The sequence below is a fragment of the Setaria viridis genome, chromosome 7 (genome assembly GCF_005286985.2).
Source record: "Setaria viridis chromosome 7, Setaria_viridis_v4.0, whole genome shotgun sequence".
NCBI lineage: Eukaryota > Viridiplantae > Streptophyta > Magnoliopsida > Poales > Poaceae > Setaria > Setaria viridis.
Window position 1 is genome coordinate 6547811 of NC_048269.2, and position 11770 is coordinate 6559580.

Here is an 11770-nt window from a genome sequence, read left to right on the forward strand (position 1 = left end):
GGAATGATTAAAAAATCAACTCCTTGCATGCATGCGTGAGATTTTGTGGGCATGTTAAAAGAAAGGAAAGATTAAAAAATCAGCTAGCTACTTGCATGCATGCGCCAGATTTACTAGGCCTGGTTGGAAAAAGAATTGTACTCCATCCTGGTTCCTTCCCTTCCTTTTTCTATCAGCCGCCATAACAAACTCGTTGCCGCCATCGCACATGCACACGCCCGAAGCAAACCCGTCGCTTGCCCCGTGCCGCCGTTGCCCGCCCTGCGCCTTCGCTGACCTCCTCGCTGGGTAATTGTTGACCTTGTCCCTCTGCAGACTGCAGGTCATTGAGGTTCGTCCAGTTTTAAGTTTCTGTTTCAAATAAGAGGTTTCTTCAGTTTTCAGTCATAATTTTTGTCCAGTGTTTAGTTACAGAAGGTATCATCTATGACAAACTATATTCTAGCTTTTTTTCCTTTAGTTAACACTTTTTATTTGTTAACACCTGAGATAAGAACATTTTTTTCCAATCCTATAGAGATGATACCTCAAGCAAACTATGCAGTGAAGCTACCTTTGGTTGTTTAAAGAATTTCTAATGGGAGATTGGGAAAGAATTTGTACAGTATTTGTAGTGTCAGTCTCTTTTATTTTCTATGCATGAAGGTTAAGCAATATCTTCTGTTTTTCTAGGATCTCTAGATTAAACTATGTTGTTGTGCCTGCACTTGCTATACATCCAATTAAAATCGGTAGCTGATCTCGTAGTGCCTACTGAATTCCTTTGATGATTGCCTTCCTCATCAATTGTTTATAGCAACGGTATTAGTTTCTGCATATTCCTTAGACTAGCACTTCCTTAGACTAGCAGTACTTGAACACATTCCCTTTAGTTTTGGGAGGATTGGCCATCTGACTGCTCAATTCAGTGCTTTATTCAGGCCATCCTTGATCTGAAGAAGGGCGCACATCTCCTGAACTGCGGCAAGAGAGGGAAGCCCAAATTCTACGCCTTCAGGCTATCATCTATGAGTAATTCTGGTGATACGCGGATACGCCCTTGCAGATCATGATTCTATTTTTTTTCTTAAGCTCTGTGTCTGTTATGGTTGTTGGACAGAAGACTGTACGCAGTTCATTTTGTAATGAAAAAGACATGTTCTCCATTATTCATTGCATACCACAACTATTCTAAGGATTTCATAATTTTGCAGATATAATTTCTGCGACAGCGTTGCCCGGATCACTTGACTTGGTATTTGCATTGCAACATTTTAAGTCAGTTTGCTTTGTAAGCTTGTACTGTCCATTTTTCCTTACTGGCACCATATCTTTTGTAAACTATGACCAGATCTTTTCTTCTTACAATAGTTGTGCATGCACTTCTTTTCTTGGCTGTTTTTGCATGTCTTATCTCGGCACAAATTTAATTTTTCATATAGGTGCATCTTGATTTCAGTAACCTTTGTGACTGCTGGATGAGCTTATAGTGAATTTTGGATATTTAGCTATGATATTAACACCTACCACATTTGCTTGTTAGGTTACTTTCTTGAAATGCCATTCTCTTGAAGTATAATGTGATTTTGTTTATCTTTTCTCAGTCAAATCATTCTCTGCATTTCAGGTGATTTTTTCAGTCAAATCATTCTCTGCATTAGAAGGTACTCGCCCAAATCATGTCAGCTTTAGTGTGGACTCTTTATTGTTTCTATTTATTTTGGAAATTTTGAAAGCATGGTAGTGTGGTACTATAGTATGTATTAATTTCCAAGACAAACTATCTGGGGTTTATTTGCAAACTGTTGCTGTAGCAAAAAATTATGGTTCATGCCTCCTTGTCAATGCAATTACGGTCCTTGCCTCCTGGTCAATGCATTGCTCCATTATCTATGTGTTTTGGTAGTGATAAGAAATGTCACTCCAGAAAAACTATAGTATGCAAATGAAAACTGTGTATAAAATTGAGCAATGCATTTTTCCTGTAGCCCATAGGCCATGAAAGCCTGTAATATTTCAGCTACCGATTTTTGGTTCTAGAGTGCCATAGGGAGGGATGAAAATGTTCTCACTTTCAATTACAGTGCCATACTTAGACTATATTTAGGGCATTGTAGTTCATATGTGCCATGTATTTTTATGTCTTTTGGCTTCTGATTTCCTTTAGAAAAATTTGGTTGCTTAGCTGAGCTCCTATCTTTTATGGTCCACCTATGTTCTCTGCGATGAGGGCATTGCATTTGCACTTATGTACCTAGGCTAACCACAATAACAAGAGGTAGTGTTTATCTGCTTCGAATAAACTGAACTTTTTGGTAACTACGAACGAGAAAGTTCAGTTAACCTTTTGTAAAACACTAATGATATTGATCCCATTCTAAATTTTCAAAATCACATGCATATTGATCCCATTCTAAATTTCCAATTAGCCTTGGGCTGTAGAAATTCTTCAATTAGCAATGCTTTACCAATTTTCAGTCCAGTATATTTTAGTTCTAGAGTGATAGCTTGACATTATAGCGTTCTTCTGATTACTATAAAGCAATTTACTTGTTATGAATTTAAGCAGTTTATTTATTATGCTTGAGCAATTGTACTTAGTTAATCAGTAATGCCTTGTATGAATTAGGCAATAGAATGGTTCTGCAGGCAATAATATTGTACTTTCTCATGCATTAGGCAGTATAGGTCTGCATTAGGCAGCGTACTTTTGTCATCATGCATTAGGCAATAGTATTGTACTTGAATAGGTATACGGCATTTAATTAACACTGTATCACAACTAACTGGTAGACAGTCTTAAGAATGCATCATGTACAGTATGCAAGTACAATAAAAGGAATAGTGATGGATCCCTATGACCGCTTTGGTAGATCCTCTGCCTTGTTCCTTCCTGTCATGTGATTTGGTTTGTTTCACAGGTATTAAACTGCATACATTGCAGGAAACACTGGAGAAGATTCAGGGTTGCAGCTTTGGAGTAGATTATTTGTTTTGTAGTTTTTACTGTAGCTTGTTGCTATTTTATCCTTCTCTTTTTGATCTGTGATTTGCATCTCTGGATTCAAAGCTCATGTGTTTGATGTTGTAATTTTAATCTAGAAAAGTTATGTGTTGTTTGGTTTTTTGGCTATTCTTCCACAGTTTTGGTCTATGACATCATCTACAAAGACAACATGGTCTTTCCTATGGCTTCGATTTTTTTTTTGGACATGTCATCATGGGCATTCCAATTGTAGATGTACACATCCACCTTGTTTTAACTTGATCCAATCAAATTTTAAATTAAGAAATCCTATCAGTAATGTAAGACCTGCCAAGCTAGAGTAGGAATAGTTCCATGTATAATTTACCAGGCCTTTCATTTGGCTTGTGCAGGTACTATTGCGTTGATGGAAGGGTCAAGGCGGTCTAGGGAACCTTTTAAAGAACTCACAAATATAACAATTCTAGGTGAGGATACAGTTGGACATTTGGGTCGTGATGTACTATGGTCACTCATTATGTCATTTCAATATGATGAAGGTACACAAACCCTGGATCATGTAGATCCTAATGAACGTGATAGAGAGGGTAAGAGGAGAAAAACGGAACAAGGTGCCATTAAGCACATTCCAAACCATCGTCAAGGTACTATTGTGTTCTTCGTTTCACTCCACTTCTGCATCATTATTTTTTCATGACAAATAGTGAGAGTAAAGAGTTTATGTAGATGACAGTGTACACATGGAGGCAGATGAAAACGATAGCTGGCTCCATAGGGGAGATTTGGGAGAAAATAAAGACATACTTCATGTGGGGACAGGTGAATCAGGTGCGCCTACACACTTTTGTTGTTTTGGAAAAAACATCATTGTTTCAGAAGGTGCTTTATTTTTATGATCTTTTAAATATGTAGACGCATATTTAATCAATGATGAGGCTACTTTTGGTGAGATGGAAGAGTTACGCGATCAAAGTTGTATCAGCCCTATATGTGAAGGAGGTAACCGTGTGATGAATAATCATATGATCTGACTCTGATTTCAGGAATTTAAAGCTCTAAAACTTTTTTAGATATAAACGCCGCATTACGCATTGATGATGCTACTCCTGGTGATACGGGGGACGTTTGTGTTGAAAGTTATAGCAGTACTGTGGGTGGAGCAGGTAATCCCATGGTGGCTAATTATTTAGTGCTTCTTAATTATGACTGGTGGCTAATTATTTAGTGCTTCTTTAATTATAACTGCTTCCTTTAATAGGTTTTTTTATGAAAACATCGCATTAATAAATAAGAGGCGGCGTGATACATATGCCAAATCAAATAGAGATCTTGTTATTCTTAATTGTTGCCATCTTAATGCACCAAACACATTAACCAAACATCAATGCAACTCATTATTTAAGTGATGGATTAGATCCATGTTCTATGGATGATCATGACCTCTCGCCTAAGGAGCGTAGGCGTAGAAGGGATAGGGCACGGAGGGCGGCAATGTCTCCTAGGCAGAGGGCTGCAATAAATAAGAGGCGGCGTGACTCATATGCTGGAAAGAGATTATTTATGACGCCAGAAGAGAAGAAAGAGAAAACAAGACAGTCCAAGAGAGACTATAGAAAGAGAGCCAAAGAACAACAGGCAAGCAATTTGCATCCTGACTCTATCGCTATGCCAAGTCCTCACTTTACCCCAGAGTTGGTATTCCCTCTTCCTGATAAATCGCCGTCAAGAATATCGGACGAGTTGGAAATCCCCCTTGTAAACGGCAGGCCTGTTTACATCCAGTCATCTGTGGAGCAATCCCCTGGAGTCATTACTCCTGAGCCGATCCCTCTAAACCACACCATCCATAGCAAGCCTGTGACTCCTGGAATTAGGAATTCACGCCTAAACTGGCGTAATCAAATGTTTGAAGCAACCATTGGCAGAAATACCAAACGGCCTGCTTGTGAAAAATTCAATTATACGAGCTAGCCGACTCAAACGTCTTGTGTCATGGACAATGGTAATTAGCTCACATCCTTTGCCCACCTTAGTATTCATATATTATATTATTATGATATTTAAAGTAACCTACATTTATCCTACTGCTATTCTACTACTAAAGGTGGCACCCAAACGGACGCTCGCGACTCCCATCCCTTCACTGCATCTAATGTATTTGGAGCGGGTAAAAAGAAATTCACTTTGCTTATTTGTCAATACCTCTTCTATGTCTCACCCGCAATTAATCTTGCGCAGAAAGTACTAGGCCTGCACCTAATGATGCTACTACAGGTATTCAGACACAACCATCTGTTGTTGACGAGCCGTATTCAATGCCTCCACATGGTGGGCAGGCAGGGACACATGCCTCCATGGAAGAGGACGGTAAATGTTGCACGTGCTTCTTGCATGCTATTATCCTACCTATGTAAATACATTTGTCTCATCACTCATGTGCCAATGTTGCATCAGATTGCGATGAGAACATCATATTTGAGGACGACGAGGAAGAGGAGGAGGGGTACCTTTTTGGAGGCCAAGGTACACCCCGGCGCATCTATGTGACCTTTGACTTATCTTATTTCCAAAATCTAACACTTCATACTCGTGCTAACTATTAGAACCTGATGATTGGGAAGCTGATGAGGACTCGAGACGGCTAATGAAGATCCCAACGAACCCGATGTACCAGATCCATATGATGCGGTTTATGCCAATGTCCCTGACGTGACGCACATGCTCAAGCTAGAGGATAACTGCGAGCACTGCAATGCAAAGAAGTTTGAGTCCGAGCCACCTGGATTCTGTTGTCGCAGTGGAAAGATTCATCTTTCCACCCATGAGACACCACCGGAACTCGTGAGATTGTGGTCGAGCTCGGACGCTGATGCTAGGCATTTTCGTGCAAACATCAGATATTTCAATGGCCACTTCTCTTTCACTTCTATGTACTGTAAGCTTGATCGTGTGACCACCGACATGAGAAACTGTGGAATTTACACATTCCGTGCCCATGGTCAAATCTACCATAACATAAGATCATTTGGTAAAGAGGATGGTCACGAACCTGGTCACCTCGAGCTTTATTTTTACGACGATGATCCGTCTCTTGAGCATAGGCTCCGCAAGTGCCGTGAGAAGTCTGCCCAAGAAGATAGGGAAGTCATCAAGAGGCTAAAGGACATCTTACATGGCATTAATCCCTACTCAGAGAATCTTAGGAGTATGGGTCAGGTTGACAACCTTCAGGATTACCATGTTGAGTTGAACCTTGACCAACGTCTAGACCAGAGAACATATAACGTGCCATTAACGTTAGAGGTTGCTGCCGTTTGGATTGAGGGGAGCGAGCGTCGGGGCCAGTTCGATAATAGTGTTGTCCTCCAAGGGAAGGATAGGTTGATCCATGGCATCCGGTCCTATCATGGGTGCTACGACGCTCTCTCATACCCGCTATTCTTTCCGAGAGGTGAGCTTGGCTGGCACAACTGCATTCCAAAAGTTGGTGTGACTATGGCTGAAGTCAATAAAGCTCGAGCGATTCGCAAGGCGCGTGCTGATGGTGGTGGTGACGATGATGCTGGTAAATTCAGATGTCTTTATAGTGTCTTACAAACATTAGACAAATGTTCCGCATGTCATCAATCACGGTACTAACATGAACAATGTTTATGTGTGTAGGGTCTGCTGGAAATAAATGTGTCTCCGTGCGTGATTACTATTGCTACAAATTCCAGATGCGGCCTGGGATTTTTAATCCTATACTATACGACAAGCGTCTATTCCAACAGTTTGCCGTCGACACCTACGTTAAGATCGAAAGCTCGCGTCTAGACTACATCCGCAACAATCAGGACATTCTTAGGGCTGACCTGTATCAAGGTTTGGTTGACAGCTGGCGTACGGGGGTGGAAGACGCTGATGAGGTTGGTAAGCGTACTGTGCTATCGCCGACTTTCATCGGAGGGCCCCGTAATATGAGGCGTCGGTACATGGATGCGATGGCTCTGGTGCGAAAGTTTGGTAAACCGGATATCTTCCTCACAATGACGTGCAATCCTAATTGGGATGAGATTAAGAATGAGCTTTATCCTGGTCAGAGTCCACAGGACCGTCCAGATCTTGTTTCTCGAGTGTTCAGGGCGAAGTTGGAGGAGCTTAAGAAGATGTTGATGGAAAAGGACATACTTGGAAAGGTCCGTGCATTCGTATATGTCGTGGAGTTCCAGAAGAGGGGCTTGCCGCATGCACACTTTTTGCTAATAATGCAGAGGAAGTACAAGATCACGTGTCCAGAACAGTATGACCTGCTTATCTCTGTTGAGCTACCAAACAAGAAGAAGTACCCTGACCTCTATAGGATGGTGATGAAGCATATGATGCATGGCCCATGAGGGACGCTAAATCCATTATGTCCATGCACAAGGGGACGTACTTCATGCAAAAACCGTTACCCGCGGCCATTCTGCGATTCAACGTCGCAAGGTAAGGATTCGTACCCCATCTATCGGCGACGCGATGATGGTCGTAAGGAAATAATTAGAGGTCACATCCTGGACAATCAGTGGGTCGTCCCATACAACCCATGTCTGCTACGTACTTTCAATTGCCACATCAATGTTGAGGCATGTAGTAGCATTAAATCTGTGAAATACCTATTCAAATACATATACAAGGGCCATGACAGAGCGTCTGTGGCTGTTAGGGAGGCTGGAAAAAAAGATGACAAGGGGAACGTTGATGAGATCACACAGTACAGAAAGGCCCGGTGGGTGACACCTCCAGAAGCGATGTGGAGGATATATGGCTTTGACTTGAGCAAGAACCATCCACCAGTGCAGCAGTTGCAGCTTCATCTTCCCGACATGCATATGGTTACATATCATAAACGGGACAAGATCGAACGGGTTGTCAAGCGTCCAGGTGCCGACGAGTCAATGCTGACAGCGTACTTTGACTACAACAGGCTTCATGAGGAAGCTTGAGGAATCTTGTACCGTGACTTTCCGGAGCATTATACTTGGGAGTCCAATGGTAAATTTTGGAAACCAAGGAAAAACGTCGTATACCAAGTCGGGAGACTCGTATCGGCTCATCCGGCTGAGGGGGAACGCTACTTTCTTCGGGTTCTCCTGAACCATGTTGCTGGGGCTACTTCATACAGGGACCTAAGGACTGTTGACGGTGTGCTCCTGCCCTCGTTCCGTGAAGCTGCGGAGAGGCGAGGCCTAATCAAAGAACATAATACACTTGATGAGTATCTTATTGAAAATAGTTTGTTCCATATGCCATCCTCATTGCGTAGGTTATTCGCGATAATATTGGTATTCTGCGAGCCGAATGATGTGTTTGGGTTGTGGACAAAACACCTTGACGCAATGTCAGAAGACTACAGGCGCAGCAATCCAAACCCGAGTCTGGTGGAACAGATGGTTTTGATTGACATTAGGAATATGTTGCAATCTATGGGGAAGGACATAAGGTCGTTCCCTCTCCCAGGAATTGACGACGCATATGACGACGCTAGCGGTATCCCTCGTGAGATATTTGAGGAGGCAAGCATTGACCAGGATCTGGAAGATGTGGGACTATCTGATTCCCTAAACGAGGAGCAGAGGGCTGCCTACGAAGAGATAATGTCCAAAGTGGACACCGAACAAGGCGATTTGTTCTTTGTAGGTGGACCTGGCGGCACAAGAAAGACATTTTTGTACAGGGCACTTCTCGGAACCCTTCGCAATCAGAATAAGCTTGCCATTGCTACAGCTACATCTGGTGTCGCAGCGTCTATAATGCCTGGTGGGAGGACGGCCCACTCACGTTTCAAGATACCCCTTACTCTTGAGGATGGTGGTTGTTGTAGTTTTACCAAACAGAGTGGTACTGCAAAGCTACTGCAGCAAGCATCTCTCATCATTTGGGACGAGGCGTCTATGGCAAAGAGGCAAGCTATGGAAGCCCTAGACAACAGCCTACGTGGTATAATGGGCCGGCAGGATCTGCCGTTCGGTGGGAAGATTGTTGTCTTTGGAGGGGATTTCAGACAGGTTCTCCTTGTTGTACGGAAAGGATCCAGGGCGCAGATAGTCGATGCTTCTCTACGGAGGTCGTATCTTTGGGAATCCATGCACCACCTTAAGCTCGTGCGCAACATGAGGGCGCAGAGTGACCTGTGGTTTGCGGAATATCTACTGCGCATTGGTGGTGGCACGGAGGAGGTTAACGGAGATGGTGATGTATGTCTTCCTGACGATATATGTGTCCCGTACTCTGGGGATTCTGAGAAAGATCTTGACATGTTGATTGAATGCATCTTTCCAAACCTCAATGCAAACATGACAAACAAGGACTACATCACCTCTAGAGCGATTCTATCTACACGTAATGATTGGGTGGACAATATTAATATCAAGATGATTGGCATGTTCCAGGGTGGGGAGATGGTGTACCATAGTTTCGACTCCGCGATTGATGATCCGCATAACTACTATCCGTCGGAGTTCCTTAACACATTGACTCCCAACAGGCTTCCTCCACATTTGCTAAAGCTTAAGATCGGCTGCCCGGTCATATTGCTTAGGAATATCGACCCTGCGAATGGGCTGTGCAATGGTACAAGGTTGGTGGTTCGAGGCTTCCAAAAAAATTCAATCGATGCTGAAATTGTGCTGGGACAACATGCCGGAAAGAGGGTTTTCCTTCCTCGAATACCGTTGTGCCCCTCTGACGATGAGATATTCCCATTCCAATTTAAGAGGAAGCAGTTCCCTATTAGGCTCAGCTTCGCCATGACGGTCAACAAGTCACAGGGCCAAACTATACCAAATGTGGGTTTGTACCTGCCCGCCCCTGTGTTCTCTCATGGTCAATTGTATGTTGCTATGTCTAGAGCCACAGCTAGAACGAATATCAAGATCCTCGCCCTCCCACCTAACGAAGAGGCAGACGAGGAACATACTAAAAGGAAGGAAAAGAAAAAAGCTTCTAAGAAAGTGAACGGCCAGGGTAATCAAAATAACAATGAACAAAAAGGTACATCAGTGAAGAAGAAAAGGGTACCAACTGAAGATGGCACGTATACGAAGAATATTGTATACAAGGAGGTTCTAACACCATAGGCGAGGTAATATAATGATTATTTGTGTGTGTCTTGCATTTTTCATTTATTTTTTTAAAATACTAAACTCATCAATTCCATGTTTCTTGCTCTTGCTAGGTATTTAGGTTGAAGTGATTGCTTAATTTTATCACATGATGTAACTGTATGGGAAATTCCACGTATACTGAAAAACTGTATTACATCACATGACTATACATGACGTTTGGGACGTGCTAATTAGTTCAATATTTATGTTTCTTCAAACATTTCTCTGTTTCCTGTGCACATCGAAAAAGTGAGTAGATATGCTTTGTTGTACATTCCTTTGTGATTTTTACAATATACGATAATCCCATCACACGAGAGCTTAACTTGGAGTAAGCACTTATCTTACGTACATGATGCTATAACGATGCGGCACAGCTTCTTCATTGATCTTCTAGCGCACGAAGCGAATGCCTGGAGGACAAGACTACCGGGCATGGTAAAACATTTTCTTTGGCGCATCACAAGCAAAGAAATAGGATAGATAGGGGTGACATTTGGATGACCTGTATTCGTACTTGTTCCACATAATTATTGTCCTGTTGAATCCAATCTTATATGATATACTTATTTTATATTTATAGATGTTTTATATTTTTATTATCCCGTTGAATCCAAATCTTGCAATATAAAAATTTTGTTGCCCGTAGCAACGCACGGGCATGATCCTAGTAAGCTACAATATTTGTACAACGGTCCGTATGGATTGGTCTTTGCAACTGGTTCTCAACGCTGAAAACTCTACGCGTTCGCGTGGCAATACCGCGCGTTAGTTTCTAGTCAATATTTAATATGAAATTAAATATTTCTAACCAAAATTAAATCACTATATAAAAATAATTAAAATGGAGACACAATAATAATTTCATAAATGATGAAGGTTCTAGTCTTCGTCAAATACATTGCCGTTGCGACGCAAATATACCTTAACCCGGCATTATCAAATATGTTGCTCGTTATAATTGTGCTAATTTCAACATTTTACAAGTTTTTGAACCAATCAAAAATTTGTTAAGTTAATGTACTAAATTGCATAATTTAGAAGTTGTTGGACCAATATGTACCACTTGTTAAGTTTTGTATGGTGCCTACAATTTACTTTTTTTTTCTAACCTCATTTACTGTTTTTCTTCATCTTAGGGTCTTTGTGTTAGTTTGGCTGGACAGCTGTCCCATCCGTACTATCTAGAATGTGCATGTATTTTTGCTTGTATGTGTACATTTTTCTATCATTAATAAAGGTAGTTAAAAAAAAGGTGCTCTTACAGGTAGGAAAAAGAATTACAGGTAGGAAAAAGAAGGTAGGAAAAAGAAGAATGGTCGACATACGAGCGAACGAACGAAAAGTGGAAGTCAGGTGTTGTTTCGCATGGCTCTTTCCAAATACCTAAGGGTTTGTTTAGTTCCAAGCTCTAGCTCTTAAAAGTTAGTCTTCTAAAAGCTCCTAAAAGATAGTTTAAAAGATAGTTTAGTTCCACCTCCTAAAACTGACTAAAGGCAATAAATGCTGTGGTAAAAGAACCATGATGTCCTCCTCCTATACCACTTCTCCTTCTCTGCCTATCTGTGGATTTCTTCTTGTTCTTTCAGTAGGATAGTTGCTTTGCATTGGCGCCGTCCTCCTCCTAGCTCAACCCACTCGCCGGCCGTGCTCCTCCCCGCATCGGTCGAGCTCCTGC

General features: G+C 41.8%; 2 protein-coding genes and 1 long non-coding RNA gene across 3 annotated transcripts; all 3 read left to right on the forward strand.

The window, feature by feature from the left end:
* The first annotated feature begins 3503 nt into the window (after window positions 1-3503).
* On the forward strand, window positions 3504-4844 carry LOC117865671 (uncharacterized). The gene is made up of 3 exons (XR_004642598.2): window positions 3504-3609; window positions 3692-3793; window positions 3878-4844. It is a non-coding gene; the product is annotated as an uncharacterized lncRNA (long non-coding RNA).
* Window positions 4845-4957: 113 nt separating this feature from the next.
* On the forward strand, window positions 4958-7932 carry LOC140223408 (uncharacterized). Its single transcript, XM_072295254.1, has 6 exons — window positions 4958-4967; window positions 5204-5332; window positions 5420-5488; window positions 5595-6530; window positions 6629-7143; window positions 7624-7932. The coding sequence occupies exons 1-6, from the start codon at window positions 4958-4960 to the stop codon at window positions 7930-7932; spliced, it is 1968 nt and encodes a 655-aa protein (XP_072151355.1).
* Window positions 7933-8325: 393 nt separating this feature from the next.
* Window positions 8326-10065, forward strand: LOC117864547 (uncharacterized). The gene has a single exon (XM_034748680.1). The coding sequence runs from the start codon at window positions 8326-8328 to the stop codon at window positions 10063-10065; it is 1740 nt and encodes a 579-aa protein (XP_034604571.1).
* Window positions 10066-11770: the final 1705 nt, after the last annotated feature.